Consider the following 21,275-nt stretch of genomic DNA (forward strand, 5'->3'; position numbering starts at 1 on the left):
AGACAGATAATGCAATGAGCTGAAATGCCACTTGGAAAGGAGAAAACCACTATTCCAAAGGTGGCATGAAAAGCCAGATTATAGTTTGCAAATGCACTCAGGTGCCAAACCCCTAATTTTCAGAGACATGTCCTGTGGTGGTCTGCATGGTGGTACAGTTGTTAGCTTGCTTTCTGCAAGGCAACAACGCTTTTTCCTTTTGCATGCTGCCTACTCCAACCCTCTTCCACAGTCATGCAAAACCATGCATGTTTATTGCTCTCTCTAAAATTGCCACTATAAGAAAAAACAACAACTGGAATACATTTCTACATTTTTTTATTTGGTTCCAGTTTACATCAATCAGTCCTGTGATCGCTGAAGAACACATGAGCCAGTGTGAAACTACATACAGTTGTAAAGCTTTTGGGCCTACCGAGTGTCACTGACTCCTGACACTTTCTTTGCTTTGTGTTATTTCAAGTAAATTCTGTCTGGAACATTAATTGTTACAGACATTGTGGTAGCATATAGGTGAAACAGATGTCCGGCAGTGAGGATATTACATAATTTAGTAAGCAAACACAGAAAAAAACATAGGCTGATGGATAAACTTCAAAAAATATTACCAATTAAATTAAAAGCAGCAAATAATGAGATTATTGTCCGTTTCAACTTAAAAAATACTGAAGAGATAATCTCAGTGGTTATTTTATTTTACTTTTTTAAACGGATACAAATTATCACAGTAAACAATAGAAAAACATTACGTACTCATAGCTAGCTTAGCTTTTTTTTTTTGAGCAAAAGTTGAAAGCAAAACAGCCATTTTTGCTTCTGCATGGACAGCAATGTGTGACAGACTAAAGAAAAAGTGATCCTAATTATTGATTATCTGTGCACATTATGCACGTGCGTTGATGATGTCGACAAACTCCGGTTTCAGAGAGGCTCCACCAACCAGAAAGCCGTCAACGTCGGCCTGAGACGCCAGCTCCCTGCAGTTCGCTCCTGTGACTGAACCTGGAGGACAGCCCAAGCAAAGAGGCGGTTAGACGGGGAAAGTCGTCATGGATTCTTTTTTGGAGAAAATAATTCTTAAATAATCCTGAAAACACTATGCTGAAAAAAAACTTGTTGTTTGCCACGAATCATAATTCTTTTGAACATATTTATAAAATATTTTATGGGTACCTGATTATACAGATGAAAGTGAGGTCAATATTATTGGGTTCTGCTTCTCAGGCAAAATAAGGAATGTAGGTAAGGAAGGTAAACATGTGGTTACTGCTGATTTTGAATGTATTAATGTAGCAACAAGCACAAGCAACCTTAAAGGCAGACCTACCTTTAAAGTATGGGGCAAAACTTTTTAAAATCCTCCCTAACATCTTTGTGTGGACAATAGGACAGAATTATTGTAATGCCTAAAATATACACTTACCGGCCACCTTATTAGGTACACCCAACTGCTCGTTAACGCAAATTTCTAATCCGCCAATCACATGGCAGCAACTCAATGCATTTAGGGATGTAGACATGGTCAAGATGATCTGCTGCAGTTCAAACCGAGCATCAGAATGGGGAAGAAAGGTGATTTAAGTGACTTTGAAGGTGGCATGGTTGTTGGTGCCAGATGGGCTGGTCTGAGTATTTCAGAAACTGCTGATCTACTGGGACTTTCACGCACTACTATCTCTAAGGTTTACAGAGAATGGTCAGAAAAAGAGAAAATATCCAGTGAGTGGCAGTTCTGTGGGCACAAATGCCTTGTTGAGGCCAGAGGTCAGAGGAGAATGGCCAGACTGGTTCGAGCTGATAGAAAGGAAACAGTAACTCAAATAACCACTCGTTACAACCAAGGCATGTAGAAGAGCATCTCTGAATGCACAACACGTCGAACCTTGAGTTGGATGGGCTACAGCAGCAGAAGACCAAACTGGGTGCCACTCCTGGCAGCTAAGAACAGGAAACTGAGGCTACAATTTGCACAGGCTCATCAAAATTGGACAATAGAAGATTGAAAAACGTTGCCTGGTGTGATGAGTCTCGATTTCTGCTGCAACATTCAGATGGAAGGGTCAAAATTTGGCGTCAGCAACATGAAAGCATGGATCCATCCTGCCTTGTATCAACGGTTCAGGCTGGTGGTGTAATGGTATGGGGGATATTTTCTTGGCACACTTTGGGCCCCTTAGTATTAATTCAGCATCGTTTCCACGCCACAGCCTACCTGAGTATTGTTGCTGACCATGTCCATCCCTTTATGACCACAGTGTATCCATCTTCTGATAGTTACTTCCAGCAGCATAACGCACCATGTCATAAAACACGAATCATCTCAGACTGGTTTCCTGAACATGACAATGAGTTCACTGGACTCAAATGGCCTCCACAGTCACCAGATCTCAATCCAATAGAGCACCTTTGGGATGTGGTGGAACGGGAGATTCGCATCACAGATGTGCAGCCGACAAATCTGCAGCATCTGTGTGATGCTATCATGTCAATATGGACTAAATGCTCTGAGGAATGTTTCCAGTACCTTGTTGAATCTATGCCACGAAGGATTAAGGCAGTTCTGTAGGCAAAATGGGGTCCAACCCGGTACTAGCAAGGTGTACCTAATAAAGTGGCCGGTGAGTGTATGTTTACAGCAGGTAAATATAGTAATAAAAAAGAAATACAAAATAAACCACAGGATCATCATGAATTGACAGAGACCCAAACATGAATACATTAAAATATCATGGCTGACCTCCATAAATGATGCGGAGGGAGTCGGCCACATCATCTGATACATTTGCTCTGAGCCAAGCCCTCAGCTTTTCATGGACCTCCTGAGCCTAAGGAAGAAACACAAATTAGACATTTTCCAAGTTAGTTCCAAAATTTTTTTAAATAAAATAAAAAATCAATCTGATTTTTAATGGTTAAATGGTTTAATGGTGGTTGGTTAAACCTCTGAGACTGAAATGTGTCAGATTTTTTCTTTTCTCAAGTAAAACAATCTCTGTATATGTTTTTGTCCCTAATGTGGGATTTTAATTCGGAGGCTGGATCATTCCGAATTTTCTGCCATGTAGTTTGTTTTAAAGGTTTTCAGGAGCTGTAGATGACTGAAACTCCCGTTTACGACTGCTTCTGAACTGGTAGAACACTTTTCAGAGGCAGATTTTTCTTCCTTGTAGTTCAGTCTTTTGTGGAAACTATACGTTATCTAAACCTCTTTGAGACGATGCAGCCAAAGCCTCTCTCTTCTTTCTCTGTTGTTACCTGCTCAGGTGAGGCTGTCTTTCCAGTGCCGATGGCCCAAACAGGTTCATACGCCAGTACCACTTTCTCCCAGTCATTCACATTTTCTGTAACACAACATCTTTTTAATTCCAGCATAATAATAGAATGACTGAAACTGCAATAAACCAAACATGTTAATGTTAAGGACATGGTAAGGACACAAAATATTGTATACAGCTACATAGAAAGGTTTGCACACAGACGTGTTCTCGTAGCAGTTTGAGGCTAAGGAGACACAGCTGTGTCTTATAAATTTTCTACAGCAGTAGAGTCCACTGACCTATTTACATTTTAAAGCAGTGTGCAGCCTAGTTTCAGTACAGAAGAAAAATGCATGAGGCCAACACGTGACAGGAGAAAAGATCATTAATCAGATTAAACAATGCAGAGTAAAATACAAAAAATAAAGGTTGAGGGTTTTAACTAATCTTTCCAATCCTTTCCAATTTCATTTGTTGAACGCTTTTTAGCATATCAGAATCAGAATTTAAGTTACAGTTGAAACCAGACATACACATACACTGTAAAAACACACATCACCTTTTCTCTCGGGGTGACATTAATCAGATTAAACGTTTCCTGTTTCAAGGAAAATTTGGATTACCGGTAATTTACTTTTAAATAATTTGTTGAAGCCTAGATGATGATGTCATGGTTTTGTTAAGCCTCTGATAGGTTAATTCACAACATATGGGTTAATTGGAGACCCGACTGTGAACGTATTTTAGGGCACATCTCAAACATGCTGGTTCCTTATACGACATCATGAAAAAAAAAAACAAGGGTGTTTTGTTGAGGGAGGAACTGGTGCACCTCACAAAACAGTTGGCATCATGAGGAGAGAACATTAAGTGCAAATATTAAATCAACATCTCAAGACATAAACCAGGAAGTTAAAGTTTGGACACAGATGTCTCCTCCAAATAGACAACAACCCTAAATATACCACCAGATTAGTTACAAAGTGACTTAAGGACAGCAAAGTCAATGTTTTGGAGTGTCCATCTCAAAGTCAGGATCTCATTTGCATAGAACGTTTGTGGGTAGAGCTGTAAAAGTGTGTGATGATGGTGGTCTACAAACCTGACTCAGTTTACAGTAGATCTGTCAGGGAAAATGGGCCAAAATTGTAAGAAAATTATTGCCAGAAGCTTGTGAAAAGAAGCCCAAACATTTAACCTAAGTCAGAGTTTAAAGGCAATCCTACCCAGTCAGTCAGTCATTTTCTACCGCTTATTCCATAGTGGGTCACGGGGGAGCTGGTGCCTATCTCCAGCAGTCTATGGGCGAGAGGCAGGGTACACCCTGGACAGGTTGCCAGTCCATCACAGGGCAACACACAAACAACCAAGCACACACTCATTCATACACCTAAGGGCAATTTAGAGTTACCAATTAACCTAACAGGCATGTCTTTGGACTGTGGGAGGAAGCCGGAGTACCCGGTGAGAACCCACGCATGCACGGGGAGAACATGCAAACTCCATGCAGAAAGACCCCAGGCTGGGAATCGAACCCAGGACCTTCTTGCTGCAAGGCAACAGTGCTACCAACGGCACCACCGTGCAGCCCTATGCAATCCTACCCAATACCGTGTAAATGGTAACTTCTAACTTTAGAGAAGGTAATAAAGAATTATCTAAAACATCCTCTCTATATTCTGATATTTAGCAAATAAAAAAAAATGCTAATCCTAATCTGATTCAATATGTCCTTTTATAGAGTCTGTATAAATATCTGGTTTACATATTCATGGAAACACAAGTACTGGCTACAAACCTGAGAACAATCAGTGCATCATTTTTTCCAATGATTAATTTTAGGGCGAAAAGTATTTTTCCCACTATGTATAAAATCTTTATAACCTAAGAAAATTCCTTGAAAGAACTGACAGAAAAAAATGTTATAGTTAAAAAAAATAAAAGTTTTTAAGAGAGAAATAAAAACTGGGGGTAAATGCAAAATTTGACTAAAGAAAACAAGAGGGAAAATAAAAAACAAAATTGAACAGGAAAAAACATACAAAAGAGCACATTTACCTGCAATAACCTGCGTCTGAGCGTAGACTACTTCTTCTGTGGTGCCTGCCTCCCTCTCCTCCAGCTTCTCACCAATACAGGCAATCACACCGAGATCATTCTCCAGAGCGTGAGCTACCTGCAGAGTCAACGTTTTACCTTCACATTTCATGTGTTTGTAATATATGTGCCATTACAACCACTGCAAAAAAAAAATTTTAAAAAATTCAATCCCAACATTGTGGTGCTGGTTATAAATTTGCAGTTTCCTAAAAAAGGAAAGAATTTCAAACATTCAAATCAACATACAGCGCTGTGAAAAGATGTTTGCCCCCTCACGGGTTTCTTGTGATTTTGCAATTTTGTCACACTTAAATGTTTCAGATTATTAAAAACAATTGAATACTGGATACAGATAACCTGAGTAAATATAAAAAGCTGCATTCAAATGATGCTTTTACTCATTAGGGAATAAAAACCTCTCCAGACCAAACTGTCCCCATGTCAAAAAGTAAGTGCTCCCCTTGTTAAATCATGTATTAACTGTAATTAACTACATTTTTGTAAGAAGCTAAACTTAATTTCACAATCCAAACACATGCCTGATTAATCCCTGACCAGCAGATATAATAATTTAAAACTTATCTGATGACTTAAAGATCTCAAAAAGCAAAAAGTAACCTTAAAAAAAAAAAAAAAAAGCACTAGAAGAACATCAACCCTAACCCATCAGCCATCAGTGCAGGACCTTAAGGTCAAACACACTTTGGTTATGGAGCAGGACAGTAATCCAAAGCACAGTAACAAGGCTTCTGAATGAAGTTTTGGAGTGGCCTAGCTAAAGTCTGGACTGAAATCCTATTCAGATACTGTAGTATGACCTTAAACACAGCATTTAAACCGAGGACCCTCCAGCACTGCTGATATAACACATTTCTATGAAGGAGTGCGGGCCAAACTTCCTCAGCCGTGATGTTAAAGTTATTGCAAAGAGCACTGTAGAAGAAACAAAAATGTCTGCAAAAACAGAACATGCTTGCAATCAGTTGAGGACAGGACATTAAAAAGCAACACAAAAGTAGGAATATAACTATCAGCCATTCATTTTTCATAACATATAAAATGACGAAGACAGACATAAAAGTCAGCCTGTGAAAGAAATGGTTTGTAGCAGAAGCAAAGTCTCACCTTTTGGCCAATCAGCTCATCACTTTCTCCGAACACATGGCGTCTCTCTGAATGTCCGAGGATCACCCAGTCTGCCCCGCAGTCCTGTATCATGGCCGGGCTGGAGGGAGGGGAAACATGGAGGAGAGCAGGTCACCTCTGATTTTGTTCCAAGAAATGTTAAAGTCTGTTTTTTCTCAAAGTAAATTATGTTCTCAGAGTTTACTGCCTCCAGCAGAGATCTGAATGGTAGGAATTTTAGTCAGTTGACAGAAAACAACTACCTATAAATCAAAGCCTTCAATCAACCAGAAGTGTGTTTATTCTTTATTTTATAATGTTTTCTCTTAGTGACTGACACACCTTATCTCTCCTGTAAAAGCTCCCTTAGCCACCTTGTAACAGTTCTGGGCTGCGACCATGATTCTGGGATCCAGAAGGGACCGAACAAAGTCCAGATAGATGGAGGGAGCAGCACACACCACCTCTGAAAACACAGCAGAATGTTTAGCTGTTAGTTCTATGTTTTATCTTTCCTATAAAAGCAGTTTTAAAGTAATGCGACCTCACTGACCTTACAGGGATCAAGATTACGAGAGATCTTAACAGCTTTTTTGACCCTGTATCAAAACTGGACTTTTTTCTTAATTATTTTGAATTATTCCAATTTTTCTATCCTGAATTCTGTAAGCATCCACACAGAATCCTTCGTATGTGGCAATTTTAACCTTTACTGGTAAATACTGGGAAAGATAATGGGGCTTATATTCAAAGCACTACATTTAAAGGGTTGATGTGTGAAAAAAAAAAAATCTGTCAGTTACCGTTTTATTGTTATTATGATTTTATGTTTTAATTTTTGCTTTTTTACAGTAATGATAAAAATATTCTTATATAAACATGTTTAAAAAAGGTCTGTTATGCAAATAACAAAATAAAAAAACACCAAAGCTTAGATACATATACAAGTAAACTTTAATATACAGTATCACACCCTTCATAGATCCAAAATGTAGCTCATAGCATTAAAGTTAAGATAAACACCAGAAATCTTGGACAATTATGTATAAAATTAAGATGTATGGAAGTGAAGGAAAAATGTTCTGTGCATTAAAAATTTTAAGTTGGATCTTGCTTTTAGAAACTGTAAATGATGCATCTTCGTGAATATGGGGAAATGATCCTCCAGCATTTCATTGTTGAGGAATTGGATTAGTGTGCACAGTATGATGTATGACACTATAAAATCAATCTGCAAGATTTAAAAGTCAGAAACACAACATATTGGAATCCTAATGGTCTTTTTAGAAGGAGGCATGTTTAATGGAAAGAATATTTCCAAACTGTAAATATTGTAGAAACACAATTTTATAGTTTAAAAAAAAAAAAAAAAAAAATTTTCAGAAACATTTGGAATATCCTGACTACAAATGCTACATAACTGCCGAGTCACTGAAATCCTAGATTAAGCAAGAACAGGAAACATTTCACTATTAAATCTCCATCTGACCATGGCAGGTATTCAGTAGTGTGCACTGATTGGCCAATAATTCCTTAATCGGCTCTGATTCGTCATTGGTACAGCAGGTCACATACTAAAACATCTATTTATTTATTTTTGTTCCGCGTTTTAAAACCCATCAAAACTAAGAATTCCCATAATTTTCAGGGTTAAACACATCAACCAACAACATGTACTTTGGTGCACTTATTTGGAGTTGACTGAAAAGTTAGGAGCACATGCTTTGATGCATAAAAAGGGAATATTCTTGTAATGTCCTCATTTTCTGTTGGATTCAGAAACTACTTCCTCTATTGAAGAAACTGGAGCGGGTTGTTTCTCCCTTTCAAATGCTACAATTTCTGGGAAAAAACTAAATCGGAATCTTTACAATTGGAATTGGCGAGAAAATTCTGATTGGTGCACCTACCCACCTTAACAAATGTGCTCTATTTGCAATTAATTAAATAGTTTTGACACCAAATATCTTTCTCTAGAGGACATTATAATTATTACGATACAAGAAAACCCCAAAAAACGCAAGAATATGTCGAATATTTGTTTTAAAAGTAAAATAACATGCTTTCTATAAGTATAGATCATGTTTGGAGACAACATTCTCAAGAGAGATGCAAGTAATTGAGTAAATGTACTCAGTTACTTTCCAATACTTTAGGACAGAGACGTCAGAGGACTTTTCGCAAGTCATTCTTACCTCATGACTCTACCTCAAGCTTCATCTCGGTATTTGTTCAACACTTTTATTTAAAAACACAAACAACAATGGATGATTAAATGAGCGCATCAGTTAGGGTGTTACCGGTCTGGTCGTCCAGGTCGGCGGTGTTTAGGGTGGTGATCAGCTCCTCCAGGCTCTCCTTAATCCCGTTCATCTTCCAGTTTCCTCCGACGAAGAACCTCCGCGCCATGGCCGTTTGCTGATGTCTGATGCCCGGTGCAAGAGGAGACGAAGGCCCCGGTGTTTACTCCCCGCGGGTATGCAGTTAAGGTGCTGTGGGAAATATCAGTACTAAAGATACAGGCGAGGACCGGTCTTCTTCTTAGTTAGGATTAAAATGTTCGAGTGGCGAAACTTTTTATGGGAAGGTAGCGCCTCCTGCTGGGGGAATACAAAATAGTTTTAATTGCCCTTTTACTGAATGTTCTTTACAAAACATTTAAATCAACCTAAGAACAAAAATCTGAAAACTTTGTAAAGAGTTCACTATTTAAGAAAAAAATGATGTACATATGTCAGCCGGATTTAATGACTGATTAATTAGTTTATGCAACTATCCACATATTTAAGAGCTACATTTAGGCCAATATGAAACTGAAAGTTTTATCTGAATTTTTTAACTAAAATACTTGAAAAAAAAACATTTTATTTTAGAACAGAAGAACAAAACAGGAAAGACAATGTAAATAATTTAGCCTATAAACCTACACCTTGCAGAAGTATTCACACCCCCTGAACACAACGTATAGTGTGTAATTGTGAAAGAGAAGGAATATATATATATATATATATATATATATATGTTTTTTCACTGTTACAAATATAAATATGAAAGTTGTGGTCTGTACTTTTATTCAGCCTTTTGGGGTATGCCTGTAACTGTTTTAGCACATGAAGACACTGAAACGCTTCCTCATTTAATTTGGATAACAGATCAACCTATTTCCCAAGTGAAGTCTCTGTCATAGGTCTGGATTTTGGTCCATTCTAACACATGGATAGCCTATGTGTGATCCTCTCTTTTGGTTTGAGTAGACTAATAAATCGACAGACACTGGTTCACGTTGTTTATTCTGTAGCGCAGGAAACATGTAGCTAATGGAGTTCCTGACTTCCGACAAATATATTTACCAGGACCAGCCACAAGAGAGCAGTAAACCCAAACTGGTGGGAGTCTGGCATATAACTGCAATATATTCATTTTACAAAAAATAAACCACAAAAATGAAGGATGTTTTTTTGTTTGGTGTAATGACACAGTTTTATAAAACAAACTGGTCATAATATAAAAACTAAGTGAATTCTGCCAAGATTCCAGACAAGCAACACCAGCCTAGGGACATTTGCTCTGATCTGAACCATTCCATTGTAACTCTGCGTCACGTTTATGGTGAATTCCCTGCTTGAAGATAAACCTCCACCACAGACTCAGGTTGTCTGGCTGTCTTTAACAGGTTTTCTTCCAGGATAGCTCCATCCAGTTTTTCCATCAACACTGACCAGCTTCCTTGTCCCTTTGTAACAAAAGCATTCCTAAAGCACAACGCTTCCACCAACATGTTTCACCTTTGGAAAGTCTGCTCATGCATTTTGCATGTTGTTCAAAACATTTCATTTTGGTCTCATATTACCAGAACTCATTCTTCCGGATGTTTGCCTTCCTATGACATTAGGCTATTTTAAATGAGACTTGTCGGGGCTTTCTTTTTGCCAGTCTTCCAAATCAGCAGGATTTGTGGAATGCACACCTCAAAGTTGTCCTGTCAGCAGAATCTCCTACCTAAATTGTGGATCTCTGCAGCTCATCCAGAGTTACCATTAGCCTTTTGGCTGCTTCTCTTGTTAATCTTCTTCTTGGCAGGCCTAGTCAGTTTAGGTTGACGGTAATGTCTTCGTACAGAACAGCGCTGTTTGAGATGTTTACATAACAGATATTGTTTTATGAGCTAACCCTGCTTTAAATCTCTCCCTAACATTAGATGCACCTCAGTTATATGCTGCTTTGTTTTGGCTTAGCAGGATGGAATCTCCATATCCATTTAGGTTTATGATTCTAATGTGAAAAAATGTTTAAAAAGGTCACTTTTGCAAGGCGCCACAGCTACATAATATGGTCAGTTTGGTAATAAAGATACAAACTCACAAACTCTAATGTAACATGAATGCAGATCTATTTATTAGAAAGATTTACAAGAAAGTTTTTGCCATTTTTACATCAGAGTTGCACAGAGTTGTACAAGAACTACAGAAAGCAGCTGAGCTGAAAGGGATAAATTAAGTTTATGTGTTTTCACAGAATGTTTTACAGTTTAGACAGCTGCCCGGCAGCCCAGTCTACCGCCTGCTTCCAGACTTAAACCTTCTTTCTTCTGAGTGCATCACATCCACATGGTAACTCCGCCCTGCTTAAAAGCCTGTCTGTTCTTAGAAAGGGAGCAATGATGACTTTTTGTGGCATATTTACACTCTGTGTGTATGTAGCCTGGCATAAAATGGAAATAATAGAGAAAAAAAAGACATTTTACATGAACTCCATTCTAACAGTTACACTATCAGGTATAAATGAATTTATACATCAGTTTTTCATCTATGTAAGTTCAGGGCTCTTACAGCTTAATGATCTCAAGAACAAAAATAAAATCTGTTATTCTATAACTTTATTTTCAGTGCTCAAACATTTGTGCTTCTTTTATTGTCAAAAACCTCTATGTGTTTCTGAATCAGAGCTTAGTTCCCTGCTCTGGTAACATTTAGATTAATGTGCTATTTTTAAAAATGTGTTTTGTTATGTAAGCTGACAACAATTAAGCTCTTCTGTACACACAGCAGGATGCATCGTGCATTGTTTCCCTGATGCTATTTACACAATGAGGCTCATTTGCAACTGCTCATGTTTTGCATACATTTTTGAGGAAGAAGAGAGGAAGATAGGAAGAGGAGGCCTTTTTTATCCATGCATCCTCCCTTTTTTTGTAATGTCTTCTCTTCTCCTTCATTTCTTAATTCTTTCCTCCTCATTTCTGCTCCTCCTCTTTTCCTCCTGAGGTTTTTTTCTTGACGCTGAAACACCTCAGTTCCACAGTTTCAGGAAGCTGTCCCAGGATCCTGTGCAGACACCCATTCCATCAGCCGGGACGCCGGTGCAGCTCACCCTGTTGTCATGGCCGGAGAGCACACCTGGAGGAAGGGGGAATGGATCCTAAGTTACAAATGCTAAATTACAGAGCATTAATACCACATTTTTGTTCCTGTTTGCATAAATCTCAGTTAACATATCCCAGAAACCATGATAATAGTAACACTGAATAACATGAAGAGATCTCACCAACTTTCTCTCCCTTCAGGGAGTCCCAGATGTGGCAGTTGAAGTCATCATAGCCTGCAAAGATAAGGCGGCCGGAGTTGGAAAGGGCCAAAGATGTGACGCCGGCGTTCAGGGTGGCATCCGTGTAGTCTGTCACCTCCTGGTCAGAACGCAGGTCATACATCTTGCAGGAGCAGTCGTCAGAGCCCGTGATGATGGCATTTCCACTGGGGAAGAACTGAAAGTGGAAGAGGTTGTGTTTGAAGAAAGGATGGCAAACATTAGTGCTTATGGAATCAAAAAATATGTACGGTGCTGAGAAAAGGTTTTTGCTGAATTACACATTATTTTTTTGTTCTGGTTATTCTGTCACACCTGCATGTTTCAGATTAGATAAAGATAACCTGAGTAAATATTAAATGCAGTTATCCAGTGATGATTTCATTTATTAAAAGAAAAAAAGCCATCCAAGCTGACAGGGTTATGAGTGAAACAATAATTGCCACCTTAAGCTAATGACTGGTTTTGTCACACTTGGCAGCAACATCTACAATCAATCATTTGCTACAACTGGCAATGAGTATTTCACATCGCTGTTGAAGAATATATTTTTAACCATGAATGGCCAGTTTTAGCCCATGCCACAGCATCTAATTTAAGTCCAGACTTTGACTAGGCCACTCCAAAATCTTCATTTATGTATTGCCTCAGATCCCTGTCCTTCTGCGTAACTCAAGCGCCATTTAGTTCAAGGTCACAAACTGATGGCTTAGTATCCTTCATCTAGATTTTTTTCATAGTGAGATGAATTTATGCTTCCATCAATTATATCTAGTAGCTCCAGACCATCACACTACCACCATGTTTGACTGCCAACATAATGCTGTTTTTCTGAAATGCTGTGTTAGTTTTACACCAGATGTAATGGGATGAACATCATCCAAAAAGCTTATTTTTGTCAATCAATCCACATGTTTTCCCATAGATGCTGTTTTTGGAGTTTAAGTCCCTTAAAAATGACATTATAACTCTTTCCAAATGGAAAGATCTTAATGACTCAAGTTTTTTTTTATCTGCTCTTGTATTTCTTTAAAATCGGTGGATGGTATTTTGCTTTTTGAGATCTTTGAGCCTACTTTATGTTATCATGCAGGTTCTATTGAAGTTATCTTGATTCTTGTAAAACTAACAAAATAAATGTTCACAGTTTATTTATCATTTAACAAATGGAGCAGTCACATTTTCACGTAGGACCAGGCTGGTTTAGGTACCTTTTTTACGTTAATAAGTAAAATTAATATTTAAACTTATTTACTTAGGTTGATTTTATCTGATGTTAACATTTTTGGATAGCCTGAAATATTTAAGTGTGACAAAAAAGCAAAACATATACATTTGGAAGGGTGCCTTTTTTCATGCAGCAGAGAAATCTCAACCCAAATACTTCCAGGAAAATGATCCCTAGCTTTTTTGTTTACAATGGTTGCCTCTCAAAAAACATCTGTTCTAAATGTGCCTGACAGTCTTTCCTCTCGTCTTTCTGTTGCTCCAAAATCTATCCTCCAATCCTGGCAAACAGTGTAAATTATTTAGGTTCGAGTGTGTTTTAGGCTTCATGTAGAATCCTCACAGAAATGGCATTGATGTCACTGGTGTGCCCGGAGAAGGTCTGCTTGCAGGTTCCTTCCCTCAGGTCCCACAGTTTTGCCAGAGAGTCGCAGGCTCCTGAGATGAACATGTTCATGTCAGGGGAGAGGGCCAGCGACATGCAGTCCCCGATGTGGTTGGTGTAGGCCATTTTCTGCTTGCCCGTCTCCAGGTCCCACAGAACGCTAAAAACGTTAAAAAGGATGACAGCATTGGTGGCATTTTGGATCTAATTATTAGGGTGTCATTTAATGCTTTACCTGATTATTTAAATGAGTCTCAGATTTGAAAGTTTGCCTTATATGGTCCACGTGGTGCATAATATCTACCGCAAATGAAAATTCAAAAGGCTGCCAAAGCTCTCCTGATGTGTATTTGTTAAATGTGCATATAGGTTGTTTTCAAAATCAGAAAAAAAGCATAAGTCAAAAGGTAAAACTAGACAAGCAGTCAAATTAATAACAAAACAAAAGAATGATTAGAGGAATCGTAAAGTCTTGTCAATGGCAAAGCAACAAACTTTGATAACAGATGAAAAAAAGGTAACCATAATAAAGACAATAAAATTAATCTAATTCAATACATTAATATAAAATATAAATTATATGTAAGAAATATAAATACTACAACAAATTAAGACTGATATCAAATGTGCTATTGAAAAAAGACAACCTCTCTTTCCAGATTCACAGCATCAGAGGATGATAAATGCATTTTTAAGTTACTTTTTCATTCTGCAAAAGAAGTTAACTATAAACTGCTAACAATGGAAAGCAGTATACGGTAAAAATTGCACGTGGCAGCTCTTAACTGTTGACGCTTTATTTATTTGAGCTCTTAGAGCATTTGCAAACTTTAATAAAGCTTGAAACATTTTATATAAAGTATTTAAAACCCACATTGATTGCAACATGTTTTATTTTTAGGTAAGTTGAAAAAGTCAGATTGTTTTTGTTGTGATGCTGTGAAGGTTGTCACTTTTACAAATGAACTAAAAAATTAAATAAGAAGATGAACTTTAATTTAAACACCTATAAAGTCTAAATATTAAAGAGATTTCCTTAGTTTCAGTTTAGGCCAGTGGTGTCCAAATGTTTTGTCACGTGGGCCAAAATTGTCAAATTTAAAGAACTTGTGGGCCAAAAAAACTAAAATCACTTAATAAATTACATTTGTTTTCCGGCTCAACAATAAACTAAGACATGAATATTTCATTTAAACAAACTAAGAAGTCATATTTTTTGTAGGAAAGTGATGTTTAACTCATTATAGATCCAAAACTTACTGCACATTTGCCTTATTAAAATAAAGGCCACGAGTTTGCAAATTCTTTTATCCTTAATTGAAAAAAAAATAGAAAATAAATGTATCTATTCCCAGCGACAATAACAGGATTTGGGTCACTCTTTGAAAACTCTAGATGTATTTAGCCCAGTTTAATGGAACGTCACTGGATAGATGTGGTCCACTTAACTGAACTTATGGCCCTGGGCCGTGCTTTGGACACCACTGCTTTAGATTGAACCACCCAAAAAGTAACCTTCTGCTGTGTTTTTCTTTCTACTCTATTAAATGCTCACTATGAAATTCCAAATCTTGTGTTAAGTTGTTATATTGCCAGCTTTCAAAGTTCTTGTGGATAAATCCGTTTTAACAGTAACTTCCTGCGATCACCAAGAAACCTACCAGGTGGTGTCACCAGAGGCTGTCAGGATCTCAGAATCACTAAGGAAACGGCAGCAAGACAAATAACCTGTATGGAAAACAATATTTTTATTGAAAGTATGTTACATTAAAACCTTTTAGGGTACAGAAAAGGTTTGTCCTTACCTGTGTGTGCATCCAACTCCCTGAGGGTCTTGGGGCTGGCAGCCTTAATGTTGTAGACTGTGCAGATGTTATCCAGACCACCACTGGCCACCAGGTTAGCAGAAGGAGCGAAGGCGACGCTCATCACCCAAGCAGACTTAAGAGGGACAGCAACCAACTGGGGAGCAAAATTCAGGGTCGTTGTTAAGTTCATTTATTATTTTTTTTTTTCTTAACTCTCTAATCTGAGGACTTCTCTAATTAGAATTAGAATTAGTTAGAATAATAAGCTTGAAAGTACTCCTGCCAATCACAAGTTCAATTCACCTGTTTCACTTAATCATATTTAATGTTTTATTATACCTGCTTTGGTTGATATGACCTCTATTCAGCTGACCAATCAGAAAAGCAAAGCAAAGTCCAAATTTCTATTCTAACTGGAGCTTTTAAATATACCCAAGCATTAAAGACTTCACCAGCTGTTTTATGGGCTTCTGTTGATGCTCAGATCTGCACCAAACTAGAGTTTAGTGGCTGTATTGGATCAGATAAATATCATAAAACCAATCATCTATTTTTAAATTAAATTCATAACAAAGCACAATTATGGCAATTTGAAACAAGGCAAGTAAGTTGTTAGTCCAGTTATGATTTATTTCTATGGTTTTGTTAAATTAACTTAAAGAAAAGAAAAGGCATTTCAAATCCTCTAACAACATTGTTCACACTTGATGAACTATTGGATGTGATCCTACCTTGTTCCCAGTGAAGGTGTCCCAGACAAGAAGCTTGCCATCCTGTGATGCACTGACCATTTGCCTTACAGAGGAATGAAACAGTCACTATAAATACAGGTGACTCACACCTAAGAGCTTGCACTCAGGCATTGTTAATATTATTTTCTTCTCCATAAGATGTCAGCAAAGCGTTCCAATAACAGCTGACTCTTGATTTTTACCTTCCTGTGATCCTCCAAGGATTAAGAAAATGGATGGATGGATGATTCTTACCAGAGTATATGGGATATGACCAGAGGCTTAATGTTTTTAAAACCATTTATTCAAAACATCTTTAATATGTGAAATCATTTCTTAATGATATTCAACTGTGCATCTGGATCTGACTGGTTTGTATTTAATTATAAACCTTTACAATTACAAACATATATTTAATCAGTACCAGAAGTGTTAGATAGAGAACAATTTAAATTAAATGAAAGTATTTAATCCCTCAATTTTCTTGGAAATAGACTGAAGGAGCAGTTTGTTTATAGATGATTTTTATTTTTTACTATTTAACCCACTAGCTATATTCTTTTAAGATTATCTTTTAATAATATTATTTTTATATAAGACATTATAACACTGACTTTTTTCCTTTTATTTTTACAGGGAACATATGCACAATAGGCTAAGCTAAGGTACTTGAATCAAGATGTTAGTATTCAAATTGATGATGCTCTGGCTTATTTACAAAAGTAAATAAATGAAACAAGACAAAAATCTGGTGACATTTAAATAAATATACTCTCTCTGAGGGAAAGTGATGAGCCTATGGCTCAAATCCTAATTTTGCCCTCACCGAACTGTGATAAAAACAAGTTAAACTCTGCAAAAAACAGACACAGTAATTAATAAAAAGTAGTAATTTTCCATCCTGTTACCTTGAATCTTCTGACCAATGCATGGCATAGATCTTGGCCAGGTGGCCCTTGAGTGACTTCCTGAGCTTCAACTGGACCCGGCCCAGAGAGGCCACGCCGTTGGCTGCTGCTGTCATGGTAGTGTCGTTTACGGCTTTACGCGCCGCCTGGTGGCCACATAAGAAAACACACGTGTGAACGACAGAAGAAAATGAGAAAAGAAATACAGTATACTATTAGCCAATATAATGTGAACATAAGTAACCTTGGTAAATTGACTTACTTATCCCATATTTTCATGTTTGAGATTAATTTCAGTTCAAACAAGTTGTTTATAAATTTTTTTAAAATAAACTATTTTCTTTGATGGTTAAAGAATTTAATGAAAGTCAGATAAAGACACCCTGATAGAGGTACCAGTTTTTGTTTAAAGGAGGTTCTACAGGAAATAGTTAGTCCCATGCAGAACATTCTCACCTCAATTTGAGCACGGAGGCCATCGCACTCCTTTTTCAGTGCATCCATTTCAGCTTTCTCAGCTGCCATAATGACAGTCACTGCAGGATGTTACTGATGGAAAATGAAACAATCCCTCTGTGGCAGGACAGAGTAGAAAAAGAAACAGTATAGTATGAAATACACACACACACACACTGAAAAAAGAGTAATATATCAAAAAAATCACTTTCTGTTTAGCTTTATTATGTCACTGTTTCTTTACAAAGCTAAATAAACTTCCCTCTAGCTGTGGTTCCCGATCTATCCAACCAGAACACTTGGTTTCTGTTGCACCATCAAATACCCTATAAAGATCAGTTCCTGCTCACAGATGTGATCCTAAACTGATATCAAAATACTAGCAGATCAGATTATAGTAAAGAATGAAGAAAGAAGAGTAGAGAAGAACAAGGGGGCTATGAAAGAGAAGAAAAAGAAAAGAAGAATGTTCAGAGGGGCAAAGATTTTCCTAAGAAGGGAATCTTCATCACTTTGAATCCTGATTTGTGCCTATTAGCTGTGAAGGTGGAACTTTTGAAAGGTGTTCACCTGTTGCTCCAAGATATGAGTAATATTGATAAACATGACATATTCAGCCACTAGTATTATTGTAAAACAAAATATGAAGGGTTAAATGTCAATAAAGTTGCATGAAGCCAACATTAAGTATACTTTAAAAATTCCCTAAAAGCCGTGCATGCAGAACTGTAAGGTATGACTCTAATACTCTATAATGGGATACTGACGTCTGACAAATTTACTGCCAAGAACCTGCTTACACACCACCGAGGCCAACTTTCAAAGCTAAAGCCAAGCAAGTCCTCAGGATGACATGATATTTTTAATTTTTAACAGGATAACTTGTTTGTATTGTGCCCAAGTTTGATAAGAATTGATAATTTTGGAACTTAAAATGCAAAAACACAACTTGTACACTGTATGCTGCTCATAATAAACAGAACAGCAACAAATAATGACGTGTCTGCATAAATATAAAGCAAGAAAACAGGTTGTATAGAAATAAATTCCAGAGTTGTTGCCCTCTGGACCCGAGCATCCTGTGCATAATAAAAGATGCTAATCATGGACATGAAATGGATTGCTGGCCTGTGTGCTGCACATGTAGCAGACTGAACGTGTGACAGCATGCAAAGAGGAAGATGGAAAGACAGCAAGTGCAGTGGGTCCGCTGCTGAGGGGGTTTCTTGGTTTGCTGCAGTGCTTTAAATCCTGGTAGAAGATCTTAAGGGAGGCTTTACGGCCAAATCTCCTCTCATCCAGTTAATACGCTTTACCTTGGGATCAGTGAAAGAGCAAGGTGATGTGGAAGACGATTCTTTTAGTCATAACCAACATACACAAGGGCAAAAGTTAACCAGCAGATGTCCAAAATCACAAAATGTCTCATGTGAAGCTACTTTTTGTGGCTGAAAATACACAGAAATCCAGAAAGAAATTGTCTTGGAAAGTTGCAAACTCTTGCAGAAGAAATCTCAGAGGCAGTAATTTGTTAGAAGTTAGGCCTTTTCTGTGCAACATGTTATATTTGCTTCACCTGAGACTAAAGCCTTCTTTGTCTGCATCTGTGCAATGAATATCAAAATTATAAAAGCAGTCACAGGATGCAGTTAAACTGTAGAGTAAACTGAACAAATTATCTAGCTTGAAGCTAGCTTGAAGCTGGTTGCTTGGATGTAGACTGAAACTTTTAGAGATTCATTGAGAACTGTGGATGACGTATTTTCTGAAATCAGTGAAAAAAAAATCACAAAATGAAGGTGCATTTTATTGTTTAAAGCAAAAAAGATCTATTCTCACCACAATTTGTCTGCGTTTCCACTGTGAATAAAATTTCCCTTTTTGTATTTCAAACCTAAAAAGCTTTCTTTCACAGCAGTGGAGTTGCCTGCACAAAGACATATAAGCCAAAACTCACCTTTTCCACTCAAAGTTAGGACCTTGTCTCCTGCAACCTGGTCCCAGTCACCTCTGGCTCTGTGCTCCCCAATGAGTTCCTTTAGATTCCACTGTCCCAGGTTGCACAGCCGGCTCACCGATTCCTCTGATGCTCTACCCAATTCAGACTGCTGATCTAGCTTTACCTGCAAAAAAAACTCTCTCTTTCTCCTGCCCTTCCTCCACGGTGAAGAACAGATGAGGATTGGAGGGGATGAAGGAGATAAGGGATGAAGGGATAAAGCACAAAGATGGAAACAGAAAGGGAAGGAGAGAGACTGAGAGAAACAGGGGGTGGGAACATGGCACAGAGCAACAGGTAGGCTGATTGGAAGGAACAAAGAGTTAATGAGGTCAAATGACAAAAGCAGGTGAGGAACCCAAGGAAGGCAGGAAGTTAAGGGAAAATGGTAGATGTGGATGTCAGAACCTGAGAGATATGAGGTGAGCAACGATATTAAGGAATTAATTGTTTTTCCAAACATATAAGTGGTTCCAAATGAAGACAAATTGATTTATAGTAGATATAATCCATTCAAGCTACACAAAACTTTAGAGAAAACAATAAAAATGGCTAAATGGGCATTATTAAATTAACCTTTAATTTGTTTAACCATGGAGTCATTGCAAACAACTTTTTATTGTTGTAGGCCATGTTTTTCATCCCTATGGTGTCCGAAGGAACGTTTAGTGAGGAGCAGAGGTTGACAAGGGGTGGATTGGTTTGGGAGAGCTAATGAGCTGAGCCTGGTTAATCAGGGTTTTATGAGATATCCGGGGACCAGCAATCTCATTAGGAAATTAGAATGGGTCGGCCTAAGCGTGCGTCACACTTGACTTGCAAAGGTAGGAACGAAAAGTGGATCAAGAGTCAATTGTGGCATTGTGCCTTTTTCACAAAACTTTCTGAATTTTTGTAACTGAGGAGATGTACTTTTAAAAAAAAGGTATGCTCTCAGAAACTGTCCAAAATGACCAGATTCCTGAAAATACTGCATTGCTTCTCATGTATCAACTCTCCAAGACTGCGTGGCTACCTGGACTTGGAAAAACTATTTAACGTAAAGGCTGGCAAGAGAGCAGGCAACAAGGAGGAGGAGTTCAGGCGTGTTCTAATATGAAGTGGGGTAGGTTTTGGTCTGGCATCACAGATGATCTTGTTTGATCTACCCCTCTGTCATCTCGTAATCTGACTTGCAACGTCAGGAGGATTTGAACTCTTTCTTCCAGGAAATCTGGGTGGGGGAATTTAGAGGAGGAGGGGCAACTAATGTTAATTAGATTGCCTCTCTTCCTTAAAGTGGAGGGATGGAGGTTAGGATAGTGAGCCTAGTGTGTCATCAAGTGATTTCAGATAAAGTGCTTATTCTTTTGATTGCATATTCGGCCACATCAAGCTTAAAAGACAATACCAAAAAGCAATTTTTCTTGAAACGTAATCTAACAGCAGTTTTAAGTAATCTGTTGAACAACAATCATTGTCATTGGACCAATTAAACTCTAAATGGCATCAGGTTTTTTGGACACACCAACATTTAATCACAATATGAATTGATATCAGATATTATTGGAAATGCAATGTTAACTTTTTAGTTGTAGATTTTATGTCTCAGTTAAAAAAAAAAAAAAAAAAAGAAATAGGATCTAAATCTCATCCGACCCAGTTCTGAGTCTCTGGGAAAGAATATGGTTTGGTGCAAAAATGTGCGTATCAACCC

General features: G+C 37.7%; 2 protein-coding genes across 3 annotated transcripts; both read right to left on the reverse strand.

The window, feature by feature from the left end:
- Positions 1 to 301: 301 nt before the first annotated feature.
- On the reverse strand, positions 302 to 9,025 carry LOC124878833 (triosephosphate isomerase). Of its 2 annotated transcripts, XM_047382959.1 has the most exons (7): positions 8,783 to 9,025; positions 6,825 to 6,948; positions 6,483 to 6,582; positions 5,316 to 5,433; positions 3,256 to 3,341; positions 2,738 to 2,825; positions 302 to 1,002 (listed from the first exon to the last, which is right to left on the reverse strand). In XM_047382959.1, exons 1-7 carry the CDS (start codon positions 8,889 to 8,891, stop codon positions 884 to 886), a joined length of 744 nt encoding a protein of 247 aa, XP_047238915.1. In that variant the 5' UTR covers positions 8,892 to 9,025; the 3' UTR covers positions 302 to 883. The 2 variants fall into 2 exon arrangements, with proteins under 2 accessions (XP_047238915.1, XP_047238916.1); XM_047382960.1 differs by lacking the exon at positions 6,825 to 6,948 and having other exon boundaries at positions 8,783 to 8,924.
- A 1,830-nt stretch (positions 9,026 to 10,855) lies between these two features.
- Positions 10,856 to 19,844, reverse strand: gnb3b (guanine nucleotide binding protein (G protein), beta polypeptide 3b). Its single transcript, XM_047382894.1, has 9 exons — positions 19,538 to 19,844; positions 17,581 to 17,697; positions 17,125 to 17,270; positions 16,217 to 16,280; positions 15,483 to 15,639; positions 15,339 to 15,405; positions 13,636 to 13,837; positions 12,027 to 12,243; positions 10,856 to 11,878 (listed from the first exon to the last, which is right to left on the reverse strand). The coding sequence occupies exons 2-9, from the start codon at positions 17,647 to 17,649 to the stop codon at positions 11,772 to 11,774; spliced, it is 1,029 nt and encodes a 342-aa protein (XP_047238850.1). The 5' UTR covers positions 17,650 to 17,697; positions 19,538 to 19,844; the 3' UTR covers positions 10,856 to 11,771.
- Between the last annotated feature and the right edge of the window lie 1,431 nt (positions 19,845 to 21,275).

The sequence above is a fragment of the Girardinichthys multiradiatus genome, chromosome 13 (assembly GCF_021462225.1).
Source record: "Girardinichthys multiradiatus isolate DD_20200921_A chromosome 13, DD_fGirMul_XY1, whole genome shotgun sequence".
Taxonomy (NCBI): domain Eukaryota; kingdom Metazoa; phylum Chordata; class Actinopteri; order Cyprinodontiformes; family Goodeidae; genus Girardinichthys; species Girardinichthys multiradiatus.